The 27,175-nt window shown below is 35.9% G+C and overlaps 1 protein-coding gene across 1 annotated transcript in view; it reads left to right on the top strand.

Moving 5' to 3' along the window:
* Nucleotides 1-26,922, top strand: part of ATP8A1 (ATPase, aminophospholipid transporter (APLT), class I, type 8A, member 1) — a gene marked incomplete at its 3' end in the record, with an annotated part of 87,511 nt that extends 60,589 nt beyond the window's left edge. The window contains exons 25-32 of the mRNA XM_009584563.1: nucleotides 6,851-7,034; nucleotides 7,142-7,252; nucleotides 14,336-14,410; nucleotides 14,550-14,672; nucleotides 17,223-17,301; nucleotides 21,214-21,275; nucleotides 26,273-26,329; nucleotides 26,815-26,922. Of these exons, the coding sequence (XP_009582858.1) occupies nucleotides 6,851-7,034; nucleotides 7,142-7,252; nucleotides 14,336-14,410; nucleotides 14,550-14,672; nucleotides 17,223-17,301; nucleotides 21,214-21,275; nucleotides 26,273-26,329; nucleotides 26,815-26,922 (799 nt within the window). The remainder of the gene's footprint in view (nucleotides 1-6,850; nucleotides 7,035-7,141; nucleotides 7,253-14,335; nucleotides 14,411-14,549; nucleotides 14,673-17,222; nucleotides 17,302-21,213; nucleotides 21,276-26,272; nucleotides 26,330-26,814) is intronic.
* Between the last annotated feature and the right edge of the window lie 253 nt (nucleotides 26,923-27,175).

Here is a 27,175-nt window from a genome sequence, read left to right as displayed (position 1 = left end):
TTGGTAGCTAGATAAACAAGAACTGGTCCTGTCAATGTTTAAAGAACCTGGTTTGGGCCAAGTGATTAATCTGTCAAAAAGCAGAAGCAAGACTTTACAAGACCATTGGCAACATAGGTAGGATATCTGTATTAGAAATGCTATCAAACATTCCAGAACTGTGGAAATCGCTGTTATTTTCATCAGTGTCTGAGGTAGCTATTACAAGGATAGCCAGTTAATGTTCTCAGAGTATTTTTCACTAGGTTTGACCTTTGTAGTAGCATGGAAAAAGCTGTTTCCTATATTAAAACAGGAAAAGTTAACTCAGAAATAAGATATTCAAGCTCTTCTAGAGTCCCTATAGCTTGCTGTTTCTCAATATACCACAGTGGCACAAATTCAAGTTCTCACAATTAATGTAGTACTGAAATTTTTAGGATTGTCTGTGTATTCAAGTTACCTCTAATTCCCTATTTAAATGGGATGCTATGTCTGATAATAATTACTTTAGAAAAAGAATCTATGAAAAAGGAGGTCAGCCTGGATTTTGTACAAGAACAAAATAATTCTTAGAATTCGGCATCACTTCTTACCAAATTCAAATCGTTCAATAAATTATATAAGCTTACTGCCTGCTACTTCATTATTGCTGCTCCTGTTGTCTACCTGAAGGTAGAGACATGGTCTGTACAAATGTGAAAACTGTTGTAAATACACCTCAATAGATTGCCTGCTTTTGATTAATAAGATAAATAAATGGAAGGTTCTTGTGTTCAGGTAGAGAGTTGAATAATGTTCCATTAAGATAAAGTAGATTCATCTGAAAAATCAGTGTTCAAAATGGAGCTATTTTTCTGCCGTGCAAAAGGACAAGGAAAAGCAAATGTGGTTATAGTATCCAAATAAACACCTGGTTTGTAGTCTTTCCATCCTTTCTGTCAAGCGATATGTTATGCCACCAAGTGATTTTTTTTTTATTAATTTTTTTACAGTTTAGCTTTGTAGCCATGCTCCAGCATGAAATGCTCTGAATTTCAAACTAAAGTCTTACTGTCTTTTAAACTGGTGTCGTGGTTTAACCTCAGCCAGCAATTCAGCCCCACCCAGCCACTTGCTCACTCCCCCCGATTGGGATGGGGGAGAGAATCAGAAAGGTAAAAGTGAGAAAACTGGTGGGTTGAGATGAAGACAGTTTAATAGGTAAAGCAAAAGCCGCACACGCAAGTAAAGCAAAACAAGGAATTCATTCATCACTTCCCATCAGCAGGCAGGTGTTCAGCCATCTCCAGGAAAGCAGGGCTCCATCATGCGTAATGGTTACTTGGGAAGACAAACACCATCACTCCAAACATCCCCCCTTCCTTCTTCTTCCCCCAGCTCTATATGCTAAGCATGACGTCGTATGGTATGGAATATCCCTTTGGTCAGTTGGGGTCAGCTGTCCCAGCTGTGTCCCCTCCCAACTTCTTGTGCACCCCCAGCCTACTCCCTGGTGGAGTGGTGTGAGAAGCAGAAAAGGCCTTGACTGTGTGTAAGCACTGCTCAGCAGTAATGAAAACACCCTTCTGTTATAACCGCTGTTGTCAGCACAAATCCAAAACATAGCCCCGTGCTAGCTACTACAAAGAAAATGAACTCTATCCCTGCCAGAACCAGCACAACTGAGATGTTACACTGATATGCAGTTTATACTGCGTATAAACATTTTTCTAACGTCAGTAGTCTTTCTGACAGGCAAGTTGGAGCTTTGTGCTTGTTCTACCACTTCCGGTTTTGCTCAGTATAGTAAGTAACAAGCAGGAGACGCATGTAGAACTGCTCTTTCAAAACTGTATTTCTTTTTCTTCTCTTTCCTTGATTTGAAAATACATTTTACGCCATTTGAAGAGACAATATTGCCGTTTCTGTTGAACTATAGAACCATTGAAGGATATTCTGTACATATAGTGGTAGCATTTTTGTGATGAAACAACAAAAAGTGCAAAATGAAAGTTTCTGTTCTAGTAGCAATCTCTCTGCCATTTCTACATTTCCGTAATATACTTAGGTCAGCTGGTTTCAATACATGTCTAGGTATACGCTCTGACATATTTTGTGGTTGTTTAAAATTGGCTGCAGGTTTAAAACTAAAATATTTGCTTGTAACACTCACTGTTTTAGTATGTGCTTTTTTAATATCACATGCTTCGCAACAGTCAAAATTCTGTCAAAATATTTCTGTTAATGCTCCATCTTTAGTAACAAAAACTTCATTTCTTTGTTTGTGAGCTTGAAAATAAAAAGTTTTAAAATGGTAATTTTTAATTAAGGTAAATGACTTAAATATATGTCCTGACTAAATGAAAATGTAGGCCTTTTCTCCATTCATATAAAGGCAGTAAACATTTTAAGCACTCCTTCGTTTTAAAAGTACAAATTACATCCCTTTCTTTGAAGTTTTCAGACTTACTCACTTCAGAAGCATTTATTACCAATGGATTCTTCCTAAGACTAGCCATAGCACAGATGAAGCTGACAAATATTCAGGAGACATTTCACTTCAAAAGTCTGTATATCTTATTAATTCCAAGCAGTTGTTTGGCTTAAAGACTTTGACGAACTGAATTCCAACTCTATATTGGCTTCAGAGTAATGTGTGCAAGAAGAATGTTAAGTGGATTATTCTGTAGTAAAAATGTACAGCTAAGAATGAACAAAATGAACAAAAGATATTTTTATTGGTTTCACCATGAACTTGATGAACCAGGCAATGAGAATGAGTGCCATCTTCCAACCGCCCCTGTAACATGTCTGAAAGGGAAATAAGCCACTGTTCCTGGAAAGTTAAAAAGATGAAAAAGAAGTTCTCAGGTCACGAAACTTCTATAGAAGCTGGCTGTAGTGAGTCTTGCTACAATACTCATCAGCAGAGTTCAAATAAAACATGCAACAAAAGATCATAGAAATGCTTTTTGATATACGTGGACCATCGAATTTTTCTGAAGGGCTGTTGCCCAGAAGCTTTCATCCCAAGTTCACCACAAGGCTGTACGCCGCCCAAGTACCTTTTTCAAAAGTCTGATAGCATGTCTTGCACAGGCTGCTGAATAAAGTAATTAGATAGCTACCTTCAATCCGAAGGCTGTATTATTTTTCACTCCTTTATTTTTTGCTTTTGAAAAATCACACAATAAAATTTTATGCAACGTTTTTCTCTGATTTATTGCACTTAAAGCTTAAGAAATTTTACTTAATTGGCACAGAGTAGGGTTGAGGGGTTTTTTCAGCTGATAGAACATCACCCAAAGGTGAACCATGAGAAGGTGTCCTCTGCAAATAGAGAGGAGAATCAGAAGAGCTACAAGGATGTTACTGGAATCCAGTGGTAGTTGGAGTATTGTACATGAGCAAGGATGAGCGTAGATACTATGTACCCAGTTTCCCTTCACAACACTGTCTCAGTGTTAAGCACGATGGTCTAGGAAAGAGAGGCAACCACCGTTAGTGTACCCCTATGCTGGGAACTCAGTAATCTATCTAATGTTGAGGTTTAATCTAGTTGTTGAAATACGTTTTTTTTTTTCCTTCCCTTCCTATAACCTTATAGGGTAGGTAAAATGAAAAATATTGACATTTGCTAGAGAAAAATGGAGTATTTTTTCTTTTTTCTTTTCCAAATGAGCTATGGACCTTATACTATTCCTTCATATTTCTTCTATGACACTGAAATTGAATCAAGTATCAGTCTGTTCCATAGTAAAAAGAGTACCTTGGTGACATGGACTGAAGTCATAAACTGATACCATTGAAAGTACGGTGTATAGTGAAGTTGTGTGATTATGATGCATACATAAGATCTCATTCTACAAAAGACCAGGGGGATTGTAGTTGAAACAAATTATGTAACAAATTAATGAATTTATAGAAGAGATAGTGTGCTTTAATTTCACAAGCTGTGTATCTGGGTATAGAATATATGCAGGATGACAGATCATGATTTCTCCTTTTTTTTTCTTAATCATTTCTGTTTAAAACTTGATGTTTTAAAACAGTTCTCTCTACTATGCTTGGTAAGCTGACTTCCTCCACCAGGAATAGTTTGGGATCCTCTTTCAGCTTTTAAGTAGTCTGAGTTTTAGAAATGTTGTTTAAATTTAACTAGTAAGAATTGTGATTGTTACTGTAATTTACTGGTTTAGACAAAACTTAATTCTTCATGGATGTTATATGAATAAATACGTGTTTCAGGATGTAAAAAGCATGTCTAGAAAACCTTGGGTTTCCCCTACATCTATTTTTAAGCTACGTTGCAGAATAATCATGGTCAACCTTAGATGGCTAAAAACTTAAATAGCCTTTATTTTGGTGGGAAAGGCCTTTCCTTTCATAGGAAATTAATGTTGGTTTGGTGAAATTTGCATTTCTAAAGGACATATTCGTCAAAATTTCTCCAAGACTCTTTCTACTTTTGCCCTTATTAGTTAGCTTTTCTCAAATCTTTGTAACTTGGATTTGTTAATAAAGGAAATGGATAATGGATAATATCAGCAGTGTGATGTCAGAGATTTGGGGGTTTTTCTGAACTTTTTCACCACTTTGCTGCATTTACTTTTTCAGTGAAAATCAGTCACCAGCCTCAGCTGTCAATTCTTAAGAAAAAGTTTGGTTTCCTTTTTTAAGTTTATAGCTTGTCTGTCATGTGAACATGGATTTTCTTATGCTATCTTTCTGTTTGTGTTTGGTTTGTTTTGTTTTTTTTTTTAAAAAAAAAGGTTGTTTTCTCATTGCATTCTTACTCAGGCAGAATGGAAGGTAGCTGGCATGGCCATTAGCTTCAGCAATCGTGTAATTGCTTGTTGGTTGTGGTTTTGGTAGCTATGGTAGAGTTACAGATAGCTAGAAAAAGTGATGGCCAAGCATTGCCGTTAGTATCTGTGTGCTTAATGGAAAGAATATAATTGGTGCTTCAGTGTTCTTTAACTGTAAAAACTTTTATTATTGCCCTCATTAGCACTGGTTTTGTGATCTTAAAAATCAATCAGTATAAATAGGACAGTATTTTTTTGCCAAGTCACTGACCAGATTTGATAGAATTCTTTGAGCTATAATTCTTCAAACTAGAAAGGACTTGTCCATCAGGAATCTCATTAATAATATAACAGTATAATTTTCTCAAGTATCATGAGGCCTTCCAGTATTCACGTACTTCAGAGAACGGTGCCTTTGGGACCTCCAGCTTGCAGGATCTTTTGTGAGGAACTTTAGGACTGCACAGATGCCATAATACAGCCGAATTTTTGGTGTCTGGTGGTAACATTTCTTTTTGTTAGTGAGCTTGTGAGTGCCGTACAGCAGTCTTGGTTCAGGTGAGAACTGTACTTATGAACTACACAGGCCATGTTACTTGACAGTATCCCAGTGAGCAGCAATATACAGAGCATGTTTAGGAAGGAACATTATTTAGAAGTAATTGCTCTCTTGTGCTTTTTCTTTGCAAATTTGTTCCACAAAACTTGTATTCTTAATTTCTTGTATATTTCTGGTTTTATTCTATTTTTTGACCTGAAAGAGTTAAGTCAGGTTATGAACATCCCTATATAATCCTTAACCCTGAAATTTTGTCACTGCAGGGGGAATCTTTCACAGCCCAAATTGCAAAGTTTCGGAAGCTTATAGTATCAGAGGGGTTATTGCAATGAGCGTGCATTTAGAAAACTTGTAGGAAATGAATTATAAATACAGTTTTTACCCAAGTTTGTGGTGTTCTAGATGGAGGCATCTAGAATGAGTTTGTCTGGAAAGCTAGAAAGATAGATGAGGAAAAGACAGTTCTTCACCAGCTGCACATCCCCAGCTCCACAGCAGGAGTCATGCTTTGGTACCAGAATTGCTCTCTTTGTAGGAAGTAGTGAACAGTGGGGAGGGGAGACAGCCTCGCAGAGCTTTTTACATTTCTTCTTGTTTCTGTTTGTACCATGAAACGAGATGGGCAGGGTTTGATCCTTGACTCCAGTGCCAGGAAGCACAAGAGTGGATTGCCACACTGCTTAGGGTTTGCTCCTTTCCTTCCCCACCCTGCGAAACACACCAGTCCTAACACATAATTTCTGTGTATTATTTTCAGTTACGATATCTCAAATACTACAAGGACTGAATTTCAGCATACAGAGCAGAACTTTTACAACATAAAATAGAAGCTACACGTGTGACACATACAATGGTAGATGGAGCCAAAACTGATATAGTTTCATCAATAGAGCTTTTGAGAGTCATCCCTGGACATCCCCTTAACTGGCGACAGGCGTTTTCTTAATGACATAAATGGAGCAGTCCTGAAAAGAACAAGGGAGAAGTTACCAGCAGTTAAACAAAATGGAGGATCAAGAGTCAATGTTCAAAGTTGCTTCCTCTAATTTAGCAGTGTAGGCTATGTTAACATAGTGGCGGTCCACTCTGTTTGTTCCTGTTTGTTTCGACATCTGTGTGTTAAATATCTTGCTGTTTGTTTATAAAATACATATTTAAACAGAGAAGAAAATAAAAAGTATAACAACAAAATATGCCAAAATCTGCAATTTTTGTAAGTTAATACTGGTAGTGGCAGTGTTTGGGGTTTCTTCCATTACTCTGTTTTAGGGGCCTATTGCTGTTTGACCTGTGTCTCTCCAGTCCTATTAACATCTTGTTTCAACAAATCCAAGGTTTCTATGAATTTCACTGGGAATGTGCTTTTAGCATATAGCCTAAAGGGCAATAACAAGACCATGTCACTGACCAGGATGTTAGTTGGCCTGTTTTTATTACCTTTTCACAGAATACAAAGTATCTTTTGAAAGTACATTCATTTGAAACTCCTGTATTAAACCTTTTTCTTACTGTTACCTCTTAGGGTATCACCACTTCAAAAATCCGAAGTTGTAGAAATGGTTAAAAAACAAGTTAAGGTAGTAACTCTAGCAATTGGTGATGGAGCAAATGACGTTAGTATGATACAAACAGCACATGTTGGTGTTGGTATTAGTGGGAATGAAGGTCTACAGGCTGCTAATTCTTCAGACTACTCAATTGCTCAGGTAAGTCATTACGCTGTAAAATACTACAGTGAAGTAGTTTAATATCAGATTAATATTGGTGTATGCATGTTCTGATTGTATGTTTGTTCATTTTTCATTTTTTGCAGTTCAAGTATTTGAAGAACTTGTTGTTGGTTCATGGAGCCTGGAATTATAACAGAGTAGCTAAATGCATCTTGTATTGTTTCTACAAGAATATAGTCCTTTATATTATTGAGGTAATTTTACAGTACAGTAAATATTACTTCTTGAAAGTAGAAACTTTATTATTTTGAGTTTTTGGTTATTATATATGATTTTAAAGAAGCATTTAAACTCTCAGTAAACACTTACTAGTACTGAATCTTGCTTTTTAATAAACTGATTAATATTAGTGATTTTTTTTTAATTTAAAAGACCCAATTGTCTTAAAAATACATGCTAAATATTAGTACTGAATGTTTGTGTTGCATAATACTGCTAACTTATTAAAATTCTGCATGTATAACATCATTACAGTATTTAAGGAATACAGTTACAAGTAGCCTTAAATTTATCAAGAGATGTATGTGCTTAAGCTCTTTGAGCTGGTGTCAGTAACTATCCGGTTTGCAATCTGAAGCCCTTTTTCAAGGAGACTGTTGAACTGCAGGACTGTTGCTGTTCAAGAACAGTACTTAAGGTTTTTACATATATGTTTAGTTACACTATTGCATACCTTTCCCTTGTTGATGGGGTAACCATGCCTCCTCTAGTTCATGAACAGGGATACTTTCCTGAAAGTAGCTGACCTAGTTTTCTCACCTGGGATTTTAAGGAGACTGGAGTCTCGTGAAAAATACAGTAGTATGAGAGGACTGTCGTATAATAAATCTATGTTTATTGGTAGGTATGGTTAAGACAGCATGTATAGCTATAGTTTTCATGACCTTCATGACCACATGGCAACCTTAAAATTTTGAACGTAGTTTTAAATGGATTTTAACATTTCCCCCCCCCCTTTATTTACTGTTCCTCTTTTTCTTTCAACAGCTGCTTGCTTTCTTATAACCAAATATGTATCTAGTAACTATGTTTATAATTGATTCAAACTTTATATTCACAATGATACTTTGGGTTAAAAATGTGGAAAAAAAAAAAACCTTAATTCGTTGCAAAGCTTGATCACAAAATAAGTTTTAGAGGTCAGTCTTCTGTATTTTTACGTTAATGGGGTTAAACAGTTATTCTTAAAACTTTCTTAGTTTTTTTTAATATATTTTCAAATTAATTTCTTAAACTTATGCAGTAGGTATCCGGTTTTTACTGAAAGAAAATGACTTATTTCTGTTAGACGTGATGCAAACATTAAGTTAATATTTCTGATTTTGATGTTTGTGTATGAGATCTTACACTGTTGCAATATTGGAAAATACTTTAAACATCTTTTTACGTACAAGTGTTGTAGCCAAAAAGCGTGCATTTTTCTTCACATATTTTTTACATTTTCTAAATTTTACTTTTTTTCCTCTTTATTGTGTTATTAACATAAATAGATTTCAATCTAGTAGCAAGCTTATAGCCTGTTTAGAAAAACGTAAAGTAGGAAGCCATAGAAAAAGCAAATCCATTAAAGATCCTTTTTTGCTTTAGAAGTGATGGCAGACTTTAGATCTTGCATTTCAAAAGCTGAATATCTGATTAAATGATCAGACTTCCAGAATTACTGATTAGCAATAGCTCTTGAAGTATTTGAAAAAACAGTATTAATGTATACTTTGTGTTTATAGAAAACATACAAAGTTGGGCTATAGAACATACTACCTTATTTTTCTTAATTTTCTGTCATTGTCACCTGCAAACACATTGTAAATTCATAACTTAAATCAGATATAAATATCCCACTGTTTGTATTCTTTGTGAAAGTAAGTTAAATGCAAGGTACAGAGATCATAGTCTAAAAATACAAAAGACTAGAAGAGGTAGTCTCTGTCTCCTGAGCAGATGGAAGGGCAGAGAGATCATTTTTATATGGATTATGACCCTTTATATATAATGCGTACAAGCATTTTACCACATACGCCTTCTCTGGAAGACAAGATGACTTCTACTTGAATTCGTGTAGACCTAATGTTTGTCAGCTCAGAAAACTTTCACAGGTGTTAATAGCTCATGTCAATACTGTGAGTGAATGGGCAGAAATTCATCACTGAATGTCTCTAGAAAGGACAACTGCCAGTCTTGAATCTCTCTTTTCAGTTTTTTGTACAGATCAGGCGTGGGAGCAGAGAGTTCAATGAGTGTTTGTAAGCTGCTGCTTAATATGCAGAAATGCTACATCAGGAAAACGTTTGTAAAGCTTTTGTGGCCACACCTCCTCTGTCTTGGAGTGTAGAAGATAATACTATGAAAGGCATGTCTGGAAGTTGCTTTAAACAAGTTTCCTTTTATTAGCTGACAATAAATAAAGTACCTTTACTTAATTGAGGCATAATGTATTTTTAAATGTCTGCTCAGTACTGATCAAACAAGTAATGCAATAGATTCCATTTAATCTAAAATACAGCCTTTTTCCTAGACACTTGTGGGGTGATACGAAATAAATGCCATTGGTTTCTTGGTTCAGAAAATGGTAAAGGTCTAGAGTAACAGTCCTGCACCATGATTAGTGTTTATCGACATTTAAACTCCTATTCATAAGAAACTATCAGTGGTCTGCAATAACTTTTTCTACTCTGTGTCTTGACGCAATAGATATTTAAACATGGGCCTCATCTCTTGTATGGGACTAGTCCCAGTAACTTTGGAGGCTGAAGTATCGTTCTAAATTGCAAGTGAAAACTTTGAATTTCTAATAGACTGCTAATGTGCGTTATTAAACCTGTTCCGAGCCTCACACTTACACACACATATAGCATAAGCCTATGCAGAGTCTCATATTTATTTTGAAGGGGCTGTCATGACCTTATAATGATGGTTGGGATTGAGATTGACCTAGTGGTTGAGAACTCCTTTGTGGGTTGGGTTTGGTTTTATGATTACCATTACTGCATATACTCTTTTGTTAAACTACTCATTTTGTGAAGTTATGCAAATCTCCCTTCAACATTGGAGGGGCAAAATTTTCCTATTTGTTTTGTTTGTTCTGCTAGCTAGTAATAGCTAGTAATAACTAGTAATAACATAATTGTTTTATGTTAAATAAAAAAGGTTTACAATTTAAAAAAGAATAATGATTTTTGAAGATCTGCATAGGTCATTCGTGTTTCATGTAGGGGAAGATTCAAACAAAAGAGTAAAAGACCAGGACACAAACAGAAGAAACAGATGCGTGGAGTTCACATTTAAAGTTCACTCACAGATTCTTAAACATGGCCATTTGTAATGATTTAAGTGATACTACGTAAACAATTCAATTATACTAAGTAATTAGAGCTGTAACAGCCTCTTTTTAGTTCCATAAACTTTGGATGATGATGATCTTCCCCGCGCCCCGCCTCCCTCCCCGTCCCCCCCTACGCCCTTTTCATCCCACTGCTGAGTTCCACACTTTCTGCTGCTCGTGTCTATAACTGACGTTTACCATTTTGTTCGCAGTTTCCTTTGCCTGACACATCACATGAATACCTGTGGTCATACTGAGACCTATATCATGCATAATGCCAAACATGAACAGGCTTGCTGTGTATACTCACGCTGCTTCTGAGCTGTAGAGTTTAGGTCCCGTTTTTCAGTATGCTATGGCATACTTAATGTATGCAAACTGCACCGAGTTCAGTTTAAAACACGAACAGCAGAAAGTGATTGTGCTCATGCCCGCTTTTTTGTGTTATATGGTTTGAAAACTTAGAAATACAGGGATCTGCATTGAGGCCCATCTCATTTTAGATGGGCTATGAACCTAAATCTTTCATTTTCAATTGAAATTGTGTAGCAGTTGAACTATAAAATCGTCTGAATTGTCACTTCTCCCTCACTTACATAGTCTAAATTGCTTCTCAAGGACACCTATCTCCTGTCCTTCTGTATAGGAGTGCTGGATCAGTAATTTGAGCTGTTAGAGTAGGACCTACCCCCTAGGAGAGGTGTGCTCCTAAATTAGTATCATGTACAACATGTCCTAAAAACTTATTTTGCAGGTACACCTGCCTTCATTGTCCATCATAATCAGAATGAAACACACTTGTCCATGAATAAATTTCCCAATGTGAAGCAAAAAACTGTGTGTTTCTTGTCACTGTCACCATTAATACTGTAGTAAGCTCCATAGAGGTTCTTTCATGTATGGTTAAGAGTGTAATTTTCTAAGGTCCAGGGTGCAGAAGTTAGGGTAAATGGGTAACGTACTTTCTTCCCCTCTTACAGTTTGAGCTGAGGGCTGTATTTATCCTTGCTGCTTCCCCCACACCACCCTCCCTCCCCAGATCTGCTAATTATTGTTGAGCCACAGGTGTTACTAATGTGAACATTCAAATGTTACCTTGTAAACAGTAGAAAATCCATTTTTCTGCTTAGATATTAAAGATGCTCTGTCTCTTAAAGCAGTATATCTGGTATTCCACTAAATAGTAGTGTTTCTACTACAGAGGGCATTGTTTTTAGCCACATTAAAAGGTTTCTCTTCCCAGCCTTTTTTTTTTTTTTTTTTTTTGATAGATTCAACAAGAACTTTGAATGCAGGGGTGCTACCAAATTTCATTTCTTCTGGGCTTGCATCTACAGTTCTGTCCAAGTTTTATTCCAGTTCCTTATTACACTAAAACTTAACTGAAATGCCTGTAACTTGCATGCTTTCTTTGGAAAAAAGTAAATGCTAAGATTTCAGGAAGTTATAATAGTAACTTAAAGGATTTATTTACAATTCTACAGTAAAACTGTAGTTTTCAGAGCTTAAATAGCTTGAAAATTTTAACTTAAATTCTGTACAAAATAAAACTGAAAGCATCAGGGTTTTTAAGGAATAAAATGATGCATAGCATTTCTGAGTAGTGGCTTCATATGACATTCATTGTAAATTGAAATTTTATCATAAATTCTTGCATTTGTTCAAAACAGTCACTCCAAAACATTTTCAAGTGTTGCTTAGCATCAATTACCTTTCATAGAAGTGAATATGTGGAATAGATTCAGTGCATGTATTTAGGCCATTCTTTAAAGTTTTATAACATTTTGACTGTTAGATTACAATAGAAAGTTAACTTTCTTTGCATATACTCCTTGGTTAAGAAGGGTCAAGTATATGTCTACTTGCGGTCCGTTTTATTTTCTTCCTCGAGAGTCATACTTTTGTTAAACTCTGTCTGAAATTACCAGCAATGAGATGTACGCACATATATAAATATGTCTACATATTGTAAATATACATGTGCCCAACTACTGAGTCACATATTTTCTATTAAAACGGTCCTTTTCCACCACCCTAAACCCTTTCAAATTAAAAATTCTAAAATGTACTCCAGTATTTGATACAAACAAGAAAAAAAATTAAGGGGTCGATCACATAATGATATCTGTCCTTCACTTCTCTCTCAAGAGCTGTCCTCCTAGCCATCTTCCTAGGTTTGTATTTCCTAGAATGTAGGAACTATGTATAATGAAAAGGTTGAAAAAAGAGAAGGCAGTTGAGGAGCACAACTTGTATCCAACAGTGGTGATGAGGTTCTGGATTAGGTTCACACATTTAGCTTAGTTGTAAAACATCCAAAAATTGTGCTGATGTTGAATGCGTAATTAATTGTTCAGTAATGAACAACTGATTATGGACTCATCTCGCTCCCTCATACTCAACTACTGAGAAACTGCTGCTAATAAATGCCTTCTAAATTCATCACAGTTAAATCACAATTCCTATTTCAAAAGTCAAAAATCAAAATACACAAGAGCTTATAAAAATCTCATTTAACTGACGTAAAGTAATTCCATTGTCTTTTCAGTGAATAGACTGAAAGGTTAGAAAATAGAGTGCTTGTTACTGTTAAGTCAATCAAAGTAAAGAAATTTAGCATTATAAGACTTAAGAAAATTCAGTGTATTTTATATCTCTATATTGCAGCCTCTAACATTCATGGTTTTGTACGTAATCTTGTTCCAATAATTGGCCACCAAAAAAAATCTATTTACTTTTCATTTATTGGTTGAACAAATAGCAATTTTAGCTGCATTTTAACTCCCATTTTTAGTGTTAATAGTTGCTAATTTCAAGGGGGTTTCCATCTCAAAGTATTCACAAACATGTTGAAACATTCCACAACATGATAAAAGACTGAGTTGTTCACAGAATCTGGTCACCTGGAGGCCAGCCTGGGTACATATTGGTAAACATACATATTGATTGTAGCAATTCATGCTTCCATAATAAAGTCAAATGAAATGTGGCCTGTAGCAAAATCTCTGCAAAGCAGCATCTAAACATTCACTTGGAAAACATGAGTCTTAAATTGAGTAGAATGTTGTTTAGATGATCCTATCTTCTGTCACCTTATAGCTTATGTTTGTCATAGGCAGTATAGTTTCAGTGTAGCTTGTTAATAAAGATTCATCAGACATGCTTTTTCTCCACTTTGTCCTTGAACTAATATAAGGGTGAAGTAAGAAATAGAAGAAAACAGTCATGCTGCATGCTATACTGAAAAACATTAAGAAAATGTGTCATCATGCCTTTCAAATTATTATTTTTTTTTTAACCTTTTAGCAAAAAGCAATAACACTTGTGCGATGAAAGAGATATCCAGCTGCGCCTCTAAAATACTCTGTAGTTGAGTTAGTGCTTGTTCACTAAGTAATTGTAGTTGATTTAGTGCTCTGGTAAAGCCTCATCCTCTCATGAGTTTCATGTATGAGGAAGGAATATTGGTACAATTTTCAGTTCTAAACTACAGCTTACTGTAGTAAGCTATTAGTGAGGAACCTAACTAATTCTAATGATTGCTAATGATTAGAAGAAGATGACTGCTTCTAATCTGTAGGTGTTTCCTGTGCTATTTTTTTCCCTGATATTTCTCAGAATATTTATTTCATTAAGAATTAAGTACAGTACAAATGCAGTGAGCTAAATCACTCTTAAATACTTAACAAACATGAAATTCCTTCTGAAAATGGTTACCTCCTTGAAATGTTTTCATATTTAGATGGAGTTGCTCACATATTTGACTAGATTGCCCATTATCTGTTCTGAACACAAGTTTGGTTTCGTTTTTTTTTTTATTTATATGTTTAAGCCATAACATCCTCAACTGTGTTGTAAATGTGTTCCAGGGATACCCCTTTTTGTGAAGCTGAGAAGAAAATCTATTAATCACACCTTGCAGGACATTTGAGTAATATAGGGTTCTCCTCTTTTTCAGATTTGGTTTGCTTTTGTCAATGGCTTTTCTGGACAAATTCTTTTTGAAAGATGGTGTATAGGCCTCTACAATGTGGTAAGATGATTTGCGTGTTTTCAGTTATTTTCAATTGTAATCATGAAAGTTTCTTGAGTAAGCAATCTTTAAGCAAATCCTCACCTCGAAAGTTTTGCAATATGTTTTTTTGTTGTGTTTTTTTTTTTTAATCTATCAGATGTTTACAGCAATGCCTCCACTAACTCTTGGAATATTTGAGAGATCCTGTAGAAAAGAAAACATGCTGAAATATCCAGAGTTATACAAGACTTCCCAAAATGCACTGGACTTCAATACTAAGGTAGCTTAAAAAAATCAAATATAATTAAAGCAGAAATTAAGAGGAATTCAGTAGAGTTATCCCTTTTGTTCTATGCTGCTCATAGTTAAAAACGGAAGGGATTTTTATTACTAGTATTTCCAGTTGTCCACTTGTCTGTGAATGGTGCAAATGCTATTTATCCATTTTTAGCAAGTATGGAAATGGAAAGCAAGCATTGTATTCTTTTCAGCCCTGATTTTTTTTTTTTCTCTGCTGGTAATAAAGCTGTCTTCTATGGGCAGAAGCGATTAGACCTCTCTGTCGCTAGGCTGTATGTATTTGTACTGTTATATAGAAATGGATTACTGAAGCCTGTGGAGAAGTTTTGGAGAGGACAATAAGAACTGTCATTAGATTTGTAGAGGGGAGGGACTTGGTACTATTCTTTGTCAATTTGGAGTTGTGATTTTATGGTTTAATTTTGAGTTTTGGGAAAAAAATAGTTGGATACAGTTAAGAATGTGTCAGGATGGATCAAAAGGAATCTGAGGCTGCTTTTGGTGGGAAATGGGTGACATTCATCTTGGAGAGACTAGCACAAGAAGTAGTAAAAAAATGCAGGACTCTTTAATAAATAAAATATAAACAATTTCTACAGATTTGTCCATAAATAATCTCTTAAAAAAACTAAAGGAAACTTTTTCCTGAATCTGCAATTTCATGAATGCATGATCTTTGTAAGAGTTCCTTCTGATTTTATTTGATTTTTCTAAATATAATTGGGACATTTCAAGTAATGTAATTGTATGTTGAACTTGGGGACACTTTCAATCTGTCATTGAATTAACAATGCCTACATGTGCTGGTCTGTAGTAGATGTGCAGAGCTGATACAGCATACTTAGCTCTCATATCTGTGCCACTTGTGCTGTAAAACTGGAGTACCCCTATCTATATAGAATTATTTGTCTAAACTATCTCTGTTTACTGAAGCATATGAGATTTCTCTCCTCCTTCCTCACTTCATCCCTTCACCCACAAAAACAAACCTGAAAGTTGTTAAGGAAACTTGGGAAAATAATTTCTTGTGTTACTTCAAATGCTTTACAGATATCAGATTTTTCATTATATATATGTCCATTAATGTCCAGACCCTTTGGACATTTATATGTCCAGACAATTATATGTCCAGACCCTTTTGTGTTGTGATAGTTTCAATAAATAATGTAAGTCATGAGTTACAATTGTTGGATTTTTCTGTTTTTAAATAAGTCTATAACATTTTTAATATTACACAGATGTATTGTTGACTTTACTGGAAATTCAGTGGCTATTCCCATACAACACTGGCTATGAGTAAAAGTCTACAAACTTCCTAACTACAAAATTCCCACCTATATAAGTTGAATAGTTGATGTTAAAGATTTAGAAACATTACTGCCTTGAATGTTAAGGCAGATGTTTGTTATGGTAAAAGGGATCAAAGGTTATGAGGTCATGACGGAGGTTAAAGGATTAGCATGTGACAATAAGAATTGGTCAAGAAAATGGAAAAGTAGAACTAATTTTTCTTGCATCCACCTGTGCTTTCTGTCAAATAAAAACTTCTGGTAATGACATAGCAAGAAGTAGAGACAAAGGTTAATGAATAGCACAAGTTCAAATGCGCAAAGTATTGGAGTGTAAATTGGATCATACAACCTGGTGTAGTTGTATAATCTAACAAAAGACTTTGAGACATTGTGGAAAATGTTGCGAGGCAGGCAACTTAATTTCAGTTGTTTGAACACCTCAACGCTTGTAATACACATCGGTTAGTTACAGTAAAGGCTATGATTGTCAAAAACATTGTTCATTAAAAAACAGGATTGCTATCCTGAAGGAAGTGGGTTACATATTTTTTATTAAGTCTTTTTATGTCTTTGTACCATATATTAGGGAAAGCATCAGTAGGTTGTTTATCCTTAAACTTAATACAGTTCTTTTCAGAAGGTGTATTTTACAAATGAAAATAAGTGTGAAAGTAAAAATTGAACTATTTAGGAAATACATTAAAGGAAGTGTAATATGATGAAGCTGTGCACTTCAAGAATGGGGCATGTAAGGAGAAATCTAAGGAAGATACTTTTATTTGTCCTTTTTTAATTCCTTTGTATGTGGAAATACGTAAGTAGGTATATGTAAAACTCAGGTTTTGATTGTTCTACTATCCAAATTTCTTATTACACAAAATGTAAATTGTAAAAGCTAGAGTCCTTTTTAGTTCCCTACTTAGAATGTAGCAATTGTTCCAGTTGTCTGGTTTAGTTTAATTTTTCTGATGATATTCTCATATGTATGTATTTTAATTTGCCTTCTGATTTGAAATTAAAAGGAGGGGATAATGCACACTTTTTTCCAAAACATAAAAATAAACAAATGACCCATGAAGAGCTAAGAGGCAGAAAGTGCCTGTCAGTTATATTATTTCACAGTGGTGGCCTGAAAGAAACACATTTTGTGAATCTAACACACAGATAAAAAGAAAGGTCAGGGTTCACAGAGCTAGGTTATTGCAAGTGGTTCTCATGGATTTTCTGTTTTCCCTTAGGTTTTCTGGGTTCATTGTTTAAATGGCCTCTTCCACTCATTCATTCTGTTTTGGTTTCCACTAAAAGCCCTCCAGCATGGTAAGTATTATGAAAAATAAAAATATAATTGTTGAAAGGTACGAAATATCTAAATACCTTCTTTTTTCTTAGGAAAATTTAGAAATACTGACAGTTTTCTGTGATTAAATTTCAAGATACTGTTTCTAGAACTAGAGCAGATGCAGTATCTTTAAAATGTTTTATTTAAAATCTGTTTAAAAGTAGGAGCAGTATTGTGTATGTATGCATAAAACTGTATAAGTAGGTTTTAAGTAAACTGAAACAAGATGGAGAAAAAGAGCTTGCTATTTAATTATGCTATTATTTTATATAATACACTACCATGGTAAGTACCTACAAGATCCTAAATCACTACTGTCCATTGCATTGTCTCTTATATTTTGTAAGCTTTTATGGCTGATGTGTATACCTTCTCTCCTGTTACTTCAGGGGCATACTAACCCATTACTTTACATCTATATGAGTAGGCTTGTGACAGAGGAAACTGGGACATCTTGGACAGCTCAGTCCTGCCATTCTTCTAGTTCAACTGTTGTATATGCACCTTAGTTGCCAAAGGAAATGGGACAGTTGGGAGGAAAGCTGTATTAATTAGAGGAAACTTGAAAGCATTGCTTCCAGTTCGTGGGAATGTTTGTGTGTATGGGAGCTCTCATAGCGGTGGGTTTTGTTTTGCTTCCACCTTGGGGGCAGGGGCGGGGAGAAGTGTGTACCCTGCAGCTTTTCTATAAAATTAGTAGCCTTCTCAGTTTCCCTGATGCAGCCAGGCGGTCTGCCCTGACGTAGGGGATGGAAATAATCTCATGGACATTTTGGAACTGTTGAGACTAGATAGTGAGACAGTCACAGCTGCTTGTGCCTAAAAAGATTAAGGGGAAAACTTCTTGCAGAGTATTTTATGCTCAGTGACTTCTGATGAGAGAAGGAAAGTAGGTAGTGGCCTGTTTTCTCTAAAAGGCCACTGGATGTGAGTTCAGTGGCAGCAGTTTGCATTGGAGGGGTTTCGACAGCCCTGGAGGAAAGAGGTCCCAAAATGTCAATGCATATTCTAAATCCACAACCTCGAATCCAAACGAAAATCCCCATTCAAAGCTGTAGCCAGTCCTTATGAGAGACTTATGCGTTACATGATGGAGAAATGTTTAATGAGTATATGTGGTGAAGCAGAATAGAGTTCATGTGTGAATGGCTGAGATACTCTCACAAGCACTTGTAAGAGCGCTGTAGCGTAGGCCTCTTCGGCTCACAGCCCCTGGGCTAGAACTGACCTGCGGGCAAGTGGTCTCTACAAATCTGAACAAATTGCCTTCTGTCTTCCTCTTTCATTCCTAGAGAAAGGCCAGCTGAGTAAGGGGAGCAGAATTGAGACCTGGGGATTGTGTATGTGGTGGGTGGTATAACCAGTACCTGCCATGGGTCTGGCTGGTGCACAGAGTTCTGCATGAAGGGGAAATGAGTGCAGGATGGGAGCTACTGTTAATTAAATCTCTGATGGCTGTGTGTGTAAAGAGGAAAGGGAGATAATGCTATTAGTTTCCTAGAGAGGAGGTGACGAGTGCCAGAGAAAGGAACTTCTGAGAACAGGTCTCAGCCTCCATCTTCTCTTAGCAAAGGAGAGGCACAGGAGGATCCTCAGACATGAAAGGAGGAATGGGAAGAATGGGGGATAGCTCAGCTTAGTGCATAAGAGTGCTGAGTCCCAGCACTCTGATGGGAACAGATTAGCTGCCTGCCTGTTCCTCTGTTTTATCCTCATTATGCTCTTTACTGCTAGGTATATATTGTAAAGCAGCGGAGTGCATGTTTGAGCAGGTATTTATTGGAACATTGAAAATCAAATCTTGAAGATCATGAAAATCTCTGAGCTCACAGTCTATCCTTTTCTTTGAGCGTTTTCTCCTGTTTACCTTTTAGTCTCACTTGTCCACTTCTTTCTTGTAAGTAGAAAATTTCAAACCCCACGCATTGTAGTAGAATCTACCAAGAAATATGCAATCAAAGAATATGCATGGATTTGTAAGACCTGTTTGTCAGAATTTGCTCCATGGGACCTAACCATTGTACAGTACACAAAACTAGAGTCTTTGCACTCCATGTACTGTCATGTGGATATGAAAAGCGTCAAGGACATAAATCTTCACAGAAGCTTCTTTTGATGCAGCTTTGTCAACATAACAGTAAATGGCAAAAGCCAAACAAATGTACAAGTAAATCCACTAACTGCTCCCTCTTTTGTATAACCTTTAAAATGAGCTTTGTTTTCAGGCTTCCAGAGCTTTTGCTGTCCTTTGTGGTGTGCTAGTCTGTCCAGGGAGAAAGTTAAATCAGGGAAGTGCCAGGAATGCAACCAGTATCACTAGAGCTAAGGAGGCATCCACTGTGAGCTTCTCATCTTGGAATGGGAGAGGGCTACGTTAAGGAAGACTATTTGCAAGCATTTTTGTTCTAATTTTTTGTGTGAACTTTCACCTGCTGTCTCTTCCAGAATATTGATAAATAGAACTTTTTTTTTCTGTGATAAACTGGCCTCACAGGTCCTGAAAAGCTTTTAGAAAGGAGCACTCTTCATCTGCAACTAAAATGAATTTCATTTCAAGCATGTGTAAAGGTGATATGAAGGCTGGAAAAACACTCAACACAAATATGAAAACATACTTAATTAGCAGCATTTAATATACTGTATGCTAGCTGAGGATAGTGGAAAAATAAGTGTTTTCAACTACAGACCATTTTTATCAACTTGTCACCTTCCTCTGGCCAGCCCAATCAGAAGAGTTTTAAACCCACCCCCACCCCCAAAAAAAAACCCCAAACACCTGTATTCTTCTCTTTCCCCAAAGACAGCTTTTTAAAAACATCCTTCCTTATGCTCTCTCAGCATTAGTGGGTTTTATTTTTCTTTTTTTTTTGTCTTGTACTTTTATGCTTCTTTACTATGTGCACAGTATTTTGTTATCTCTTTATATGATGGCAGTGAAAAGCAATATCCCAGTGAGTAGAACCTCTACAGCAGAGTAAGTGTTCTGGTTTAGTTGCAGTATATGAACAATCCCGAGTGCTAAAAGCATTTCTAAACTGAACACGTAAAAATTTAGCAAGCTCAGTACTTCTAATAGAGAATGAGGAATTCCCTCTAGATAGTTCAGTTGTATGTTGTCCCATGTCTGCCAAGAACTTTCACAGAACTGGGATCAGAAAAGCCCGTGCTCTAGCAATAGTCATAAAGTAAGTTCTGTTAAATAAGCATAAATGCACTGCTTCAGCATTCTGAATTTAAGAACCACAGTAGATGTGATTTTTATGCAAACACATCTTTTTAGGGCACTGACTCTTTGCATAAATGCTGTGTGTATCCATATGTGCAAAACAGATCGACAGATTTGAGTTGGGTAAATTTTGAAAATGTTACAAGTAACAAGCATCTCAAGAATTAAAATCGAGTATATTATATTTTTACTTAAACTGAATCTCAGAAATATGGATAAGAGCAAAGATAAGTTTCTATACCAAAAATATCCAGAATCAGTGAAAATCTGACTCTCTAAGCTTTCTGTTTACTTATATGTTACAGTCAGTGTACACTATAGCTATTATATTTCATATTTTTCTGAAGGTAAGATACGGTTATCTGTGATCTTAAAAGTCACTCTAATTGAATTATTACTGAATACAATATTACTTATATTGGTATACGATGTTACAAAAAGCTCCTGTTTCTAGCATAATTTCTGAAGTCACTGAAAGTTTTAAAGGACTAAAAATTATAAAAGTCACAAATCTCTACTGTTCAATACAGTTCAAGGTGAAATCTGCTGTTAGTACCCTGTGGGAAGTGCTACCATCTCTTTTGTACCAAAAATAAGATTTTATATATATAGTGCTGTTGTGGATGTTTAAATGTTTTATTTTTATCAATATTTCCTTCTTCAGGTACCGTATTCGGCAATGGTAAAACTTCAGATTACCTGCTCCTGGGGAACACTGTATACACTGTAAGTCTTCCTACAGCTATCTGGTGCTCTATTAGCTGACTATCTATATTGGCTCTATCTTTAACTCTTAAAGAGATGTGGTTTTATTATTATTTATAATTCTCTGCATAGAAGACTTGATTCATTGTAGTGCCTTAAGAATAAGAAATGACATTTGAATGACTCTTCGAGAAGGTTTGAAGTGCATTTTGCATTCTAATTCCAGTTTCTAAAACAAAGCAGTTTCATAAAGATCCAGAAGATACATCTGTCCTTTACTGGAAACTGTCTATTTTTTAAATAATGGGAACTGTAATTCCCTAATTAGCATGCTTATTAATTTAAGGTAAGTTTCGGCATTGGAGAAATCCCAGGTTATTGGATATGGAACTGGTTTGTGGACTTGTGAATATACAATTCTGTTCTCCCTCTCTTAATTTATCATGGGGCCTTGAAAGAGAGATAGAGCCACATGGAACCAAGATTTGTGGGATGCCTCTTTGGGGACAACCAAACTGCCAGAATTACACCTGACAGTAATCTTCCGTTACTCTCATAGATATTAGTCATTATTGGGTTTTTTCTTTTAATCTTTGTCTCCTGGAATAAATTAATGAAGCTAAATACCTGTTTTTCACTTGCTGGGTATCAATGTTACCCAATAGATGAGGGTTTTCCAAGATCTCTCTTAGAAGCAAAATTAGACTTGTGCTTACTCTCCTCTGTTCCTCAACATTAAGAGGTTAATTAATTTTTCAACTTCTGTTGTTGGCAGATCCAAAAAAGAAATTAATTCTTCCATGAAGATAAGGGGGCCATAATACAAATACAAATTCACATCAAAATCGATTTCCTTAAGGAATAGGGAATATCATAACTGAAATAAAAGGAAAGTATTCTAGAATACGTTGTAGTCCTTTGAGGTGTAGCTACTGTCAACATCTCCTATGTATGAGAGGACATTTTGAATAGTGTTTTCTGGTCAGCTAACCAGAAAGGTTAAAGAGCATAAAGGGCCAAGTAACGATAGTCCATTCTGTGTATTTCCTATTGCTGTGGCAGTTAAAATAAAATGTTTCTTCTGCCAGTCCGTACATGGACTTTAAACTGGTTCTTTCAGGCACATTGAAAAATTGTTTGTTCACACATTCTCTCAAAAGTTTATTTGCTCTACACTTCCCTTTCCCTGTTCCAAAATCCAAGCACAGCATGTTTTGTCAGCAGTAGTCACGTATGATCGAACAATCTATCATATGATGAACTGATCTTCATTAGGGATGGATAGAATTTCCTGGGTAAGTGTTTTCTGTGCAAGTCTTAATAAAATTAAGATGTAAGGTCACAGTCATTGTCATAGCTCAGTCCTGACAGAAGTAGTTCAACTGACACAGGTCTATTTGTATTATGATCTCATAACACTGAGCAGTGTTTAGCAGTCAGTCATTTATCTGAATGTCACTGCTTTCCCCAATATTGATAAATACTTCATAATAGTATCTATCAGAACCACCTGTTGTTCTAAGTGAAACAGGTTCTTCTTGGGGAGAGGTTCTCTGGCCAGAGTTTTCACCCTATCTACAAACGTTTCGTTGTTTATTGTACTTAGAAGTTGCAACCTTGCTCAGTTCAGCTGAAATTTATTTTATGAATTGTATGTATACATGAGTTGCATAACTTTACCTATCCTAGCATCTAAGCCAAGTTTTCTGATAGCATCTCCTTTTCTTTGATGGCCCTAAAAGTATCCTTTGTATTGGCCATCATTTTGTAGAGTGAATTAGCACTGTACACTTGTTAAAACCAATTATTCAACATATTGCTGCAATCACAGCTGAAGTTCTTTCTTAAACTGATCTCAGAACTTCATCCTACCCGGTTGTTCTGCTCTGCGCTTCCTTCCAAAAGCCAAGCTTGGCACCAGGAGAAAACAAGTTACGTATGCTGTACTAAGGGTTTACTGGATTACACTAGGTCCTGTGGAACTGAGTGTTCGAAAAGTGCCATCGTTTAGATTGTCGCCCATCAGTTGATGGATAAGTCTTGAAATCTTACAGTACTGCAGAACATCTGAGTATCATCTGTGACATCAGCTGACTCACAAACATCAAAGCCTGCATTTTCAGATTTGCAGCAACACTTTCCACCACCTTCAGAAATTAGTTGATTTCTGATACTTTCAATATAGTAACCTGGAGCTACTCATTACTGTTTGTCAAGCTGTATCCATAAATGATAAAACAGAAGTCACAGTGCAGTTCTGTCACCTTCTGCAACTTCCTTTCAGTTAGGAGAGCTGAAACTTCACCATCTTGAGAGGCTAATTGCTTGCTACTAACCTGCAGAATGGCCAAGAATTTCCCAAGAAAACATTATTTCACCATTATAAGTCCAGACAACCTGCTTTTTCATTTGTTTTCCAGATTCTCCACTTTCCTTCACTTCAGATTGAAAATCTGGGGAGGCACGGGGGTTGCAATTGATGTATTCCTCCTCTTGCACAGGAATTCAAGGAGGTCTGGAGCACACATGAAGATTTGAGACACTTTCAAAATTGGGGGGGGGGATTTTTCTGAAGATTTTTTTAAAAATCTGTGCATGTGAAGTGATATGCACTGGTGGGTGTCAGTCATTGTCTTGAAATATCAAAATCATAAGGCTAAGGTACTTCTCATTCTTTCCACTGCTTTTGATCTGTTCTTAGGAAGTCTACATTCATCACTTGTGCAAAAATCAGTAGCAAAGGGATTCAGGAATTAATACAGTTTCTTTGGATCCACAAAGCAAGTCAGGAATGTGCACTGATTCATATCATGTCCTGGAATTATTTCTTCTAACATAAATTTCAAATAGGAGTAGAGTGCTATGAAAATATTTGTATGACCATTCTTGAGAGGTCTTTTTAAAAAAGCTCAGTGCTTTATACAAAATACCAGTTTGATTTCTTGTTTCCTGGGTAGGATTCAGTGAGCTATTGTTAGTTTGGATCAAGGGAGGAGGGAGCAATAAAACCCAAATTCTTCAGTAAGCTGCTGTGCATAGTTGGTAACTTTGTTAGGGGAATCAGTTAAGATGCAAGGAGTGTATATATTCACGTAGTCTATGTCTCCCTTTCTAGAGACCTGCAGTGTTTGTGTTGTGTATACATTTTGTCTATGCAATGAGAATGCTTGATCTGATCCTAAAGAAGATGTTTTATTTTCTTACAAATGACTCAAAAGTAGCAAGCAAGTGTACCAGATAAGTTGGGGGGGGTTTTGCCATAATTCATTTTTTTCATTCATCCAAATATAGCACCAGAACTGGATAGACTAAGAAAATTATAACACTCATCATGGTCCTTAATTTTCTTCTAATTAGATTTCACACATGTTTCAGATAACAGAATTGTGGCGCTGTGATTTTTTTTTTTTTTGTCCTTAATAATGCAGCAGTAGTTGAAATAGGAGATTCCAGAATTAAAAGTATAAACTTATAGCTAGGGTGGAAGTTTTCTGGCAGGATATCTATCCTTCTGTGCACCAGACATAGTGAAAGACTTATCAAAAATATTTAACCAGTTATTTTCAGCTTCTGATTGAAGTACATTTCTTCTGAGTTTCTGAGGCTCCTTGAAGTTCAGCCACAGACAAACTCACTGCTGCCAACCTGGCCAACAAACTAGAGTTTAAACTATAGCTGTAACAGTTGGAGCTTGGTCTTTGTGACTCAGTTGTTCAGCCTCATGTTCTTCAGATTGCACATAGAGCAAAACTTGTGATACATGTTCACACATCAGTTACAAAATGTAATAACTATTTTTTTGCTAAACAGAAAACCTGTTTATGTGAATTTCAAAGGAAGGAGATAAACAATTTTCCTGAATCAACTAGTCCTTGCTGTGGGATTATAAACTTTCTACTACTGCTCATCTCTAAACTAAAATGGAGTATGTCCTACAGGACAATAACATGATGTTTTCAGAGACTGCTCCATAAAACTAGTAAAGATGAGAACAGAGTAAAGATGAGAGGGAAGAATGAAAATGACATAACAGACTCATTCAACGTGTTACTTTGTATGCAGAACGTAAGTCTTCGGCTGCCAACAGTTAACTCTCTGGCTTTTCAGGATTTGGCAAAGGTGATTCATTTACTAACGAAGTAGTAATGAAGTAAGCAAAACTTTTTTTTTTCCTTTAATTTAGGCTGGTGTAAGTGTGATCAAATGCAAGTTTTCAGCCCAGCATCTAGATCTTCTCAATCTGTCTTCATGTAGAAAGTAGTAGTCATCCTCTCCGTAACTAGGGGGTCTGCCATCTCTACTGAAGTGGACTATACTTTTCACGAGCCTTTCTGTGTAACCAAAATCCCATTGATAAAGAAGCTAACGACTCAGTAAGAGCCAGACTTGCAGAGTTCTAGGAGGCAAGGGAAATGTTTAAGATTTCTAATACAAAAGAGTTTTCCAAATCAAATGAGTGGAGATTATTAATGGAAGCTAATAATTCTTAGTGTTCTATTACTAGTTCATTACTGGGACGTATCTTTAGATCTTCTAGTGGCATTTTACTGTGGTCGTTTCAAAGGGGCACTTAAACTTCAAATCTAAGGGCACACACTTACAAAAAAAGAGGAAAAATACAGCTAGCTGTCGCCTAAAAGAATTTCACTTTGGGGCTGCTGAGAGTCCTACATTTTGGGGGGAGCAGATTTTCTTAAAGTGGAAGGGCTCTTCCATAGCTTCTGCAGGTCCATAGAAATGATTGCCTTCTGCTTTATGAACTTTGGTTTGGATCCTATTACACACCTAGGTGCATTGATACACACAGTACTTTGTTGAGTATTATTAAGGAAATCACATTTAAATTGAAGAGATTGATTATCCTTTCCCTTATTTCATTTGTGCAAGTGAACGTGAAGTATGAAAATCATTAAACTTTTTCTTCTGTTCTCCTGAAAGTTTAACGAAACTAATCAATTCTATATGTTAACCAAGATTCCTATATTAAATAAGAATCCCCTCTCTCTCTCTCTTTTAAGTTTGTGGTTCTAACTGTGTGTTTGAAGGCTGGATTAGAGACCTCATATTGGACGTTGGTAAGCAAATGTCGGTACCATATTCTCAAATGTTCTATAAAATATGATGGATGAATAATTGTATTATTTTCTCCTTATTTATTATATTACACCCTTACAGTTTGTCAACCCTGCCCACAGTATCAAACTAAACTGTGGTTACTGCATAGAAAGACAGAATATCCACATACAGAAAATAACTGCAAAGGAGGACATTGGGATAAGGCTTAAAGTAATCCTTAAACTAGAAAAATGGAATTACTCTGAACTGATTGTAATTGAACTTAAATTGGCTTAAAATGCAATAATATTGCTGCTGAAAGTATCATCTTGCTTTAAGAAATAGCTAACTGAAGTAGCAGAGTTAAATGAATACAAGGCATGGAAATTTCATCCAATATATCAGAATCACTTTGTAAATACAAAGTAGCAAAGATCTTTTTTTATGTCATAATACATCTGTGATGATTGTTCTGTTTTCTTTTTTTGTTTGTTTGTTTTAACAGTTCAGCCATATAGCTATCTGGGGCAGCATAGCACTTTGGGTGGTGTTTTTTGGAATCTACTCTTCTTTGTGGCCAGTCATTCCTATGGCACCTGATATGTCAGGAGAGGTAAAAGTATATTTTTAACTAATATCCGAATGTGTGCAAAGAATATTGTTTCAGTCTTTAGTACAGGCCTAATCTGTATTGGATCCTTCTGGTAACTAGAGGTGCATAAGAGGGTTGCTTCTCTTCAATGTGGTAGCCATATTTATTTAAAATGGAATTAATTTTCGTTCTTGTGAAAGTGGAGCTCAACTAACAGGCTGTGATTATATGGTCTAGTGAGGAAGAATAGACAGGTAAGCTGCTTTGCAGTTCT

This window comes from Fulmarus glacialis, unplaced genomic scaffold (assembly GCF_000690835.1).
Source record: "Fulmarus glacialis isolate BGI_N327 unplaced genomic scaffold, ASM69083v1 scaffold11019, whole genome shotgun sequence".
In the NCBI taxonomy this organism is placed as follows: Eukaryota; Metazoa; Chordata; class Aves; order Procellariiformes; family Procellariidae; genus Fulmarus; species Fulmarus glacialis.
Note: the sequence above shows the minus strand (reverse complement) of the source record. Positions and strands in the feature narration are given on the sequence as shown.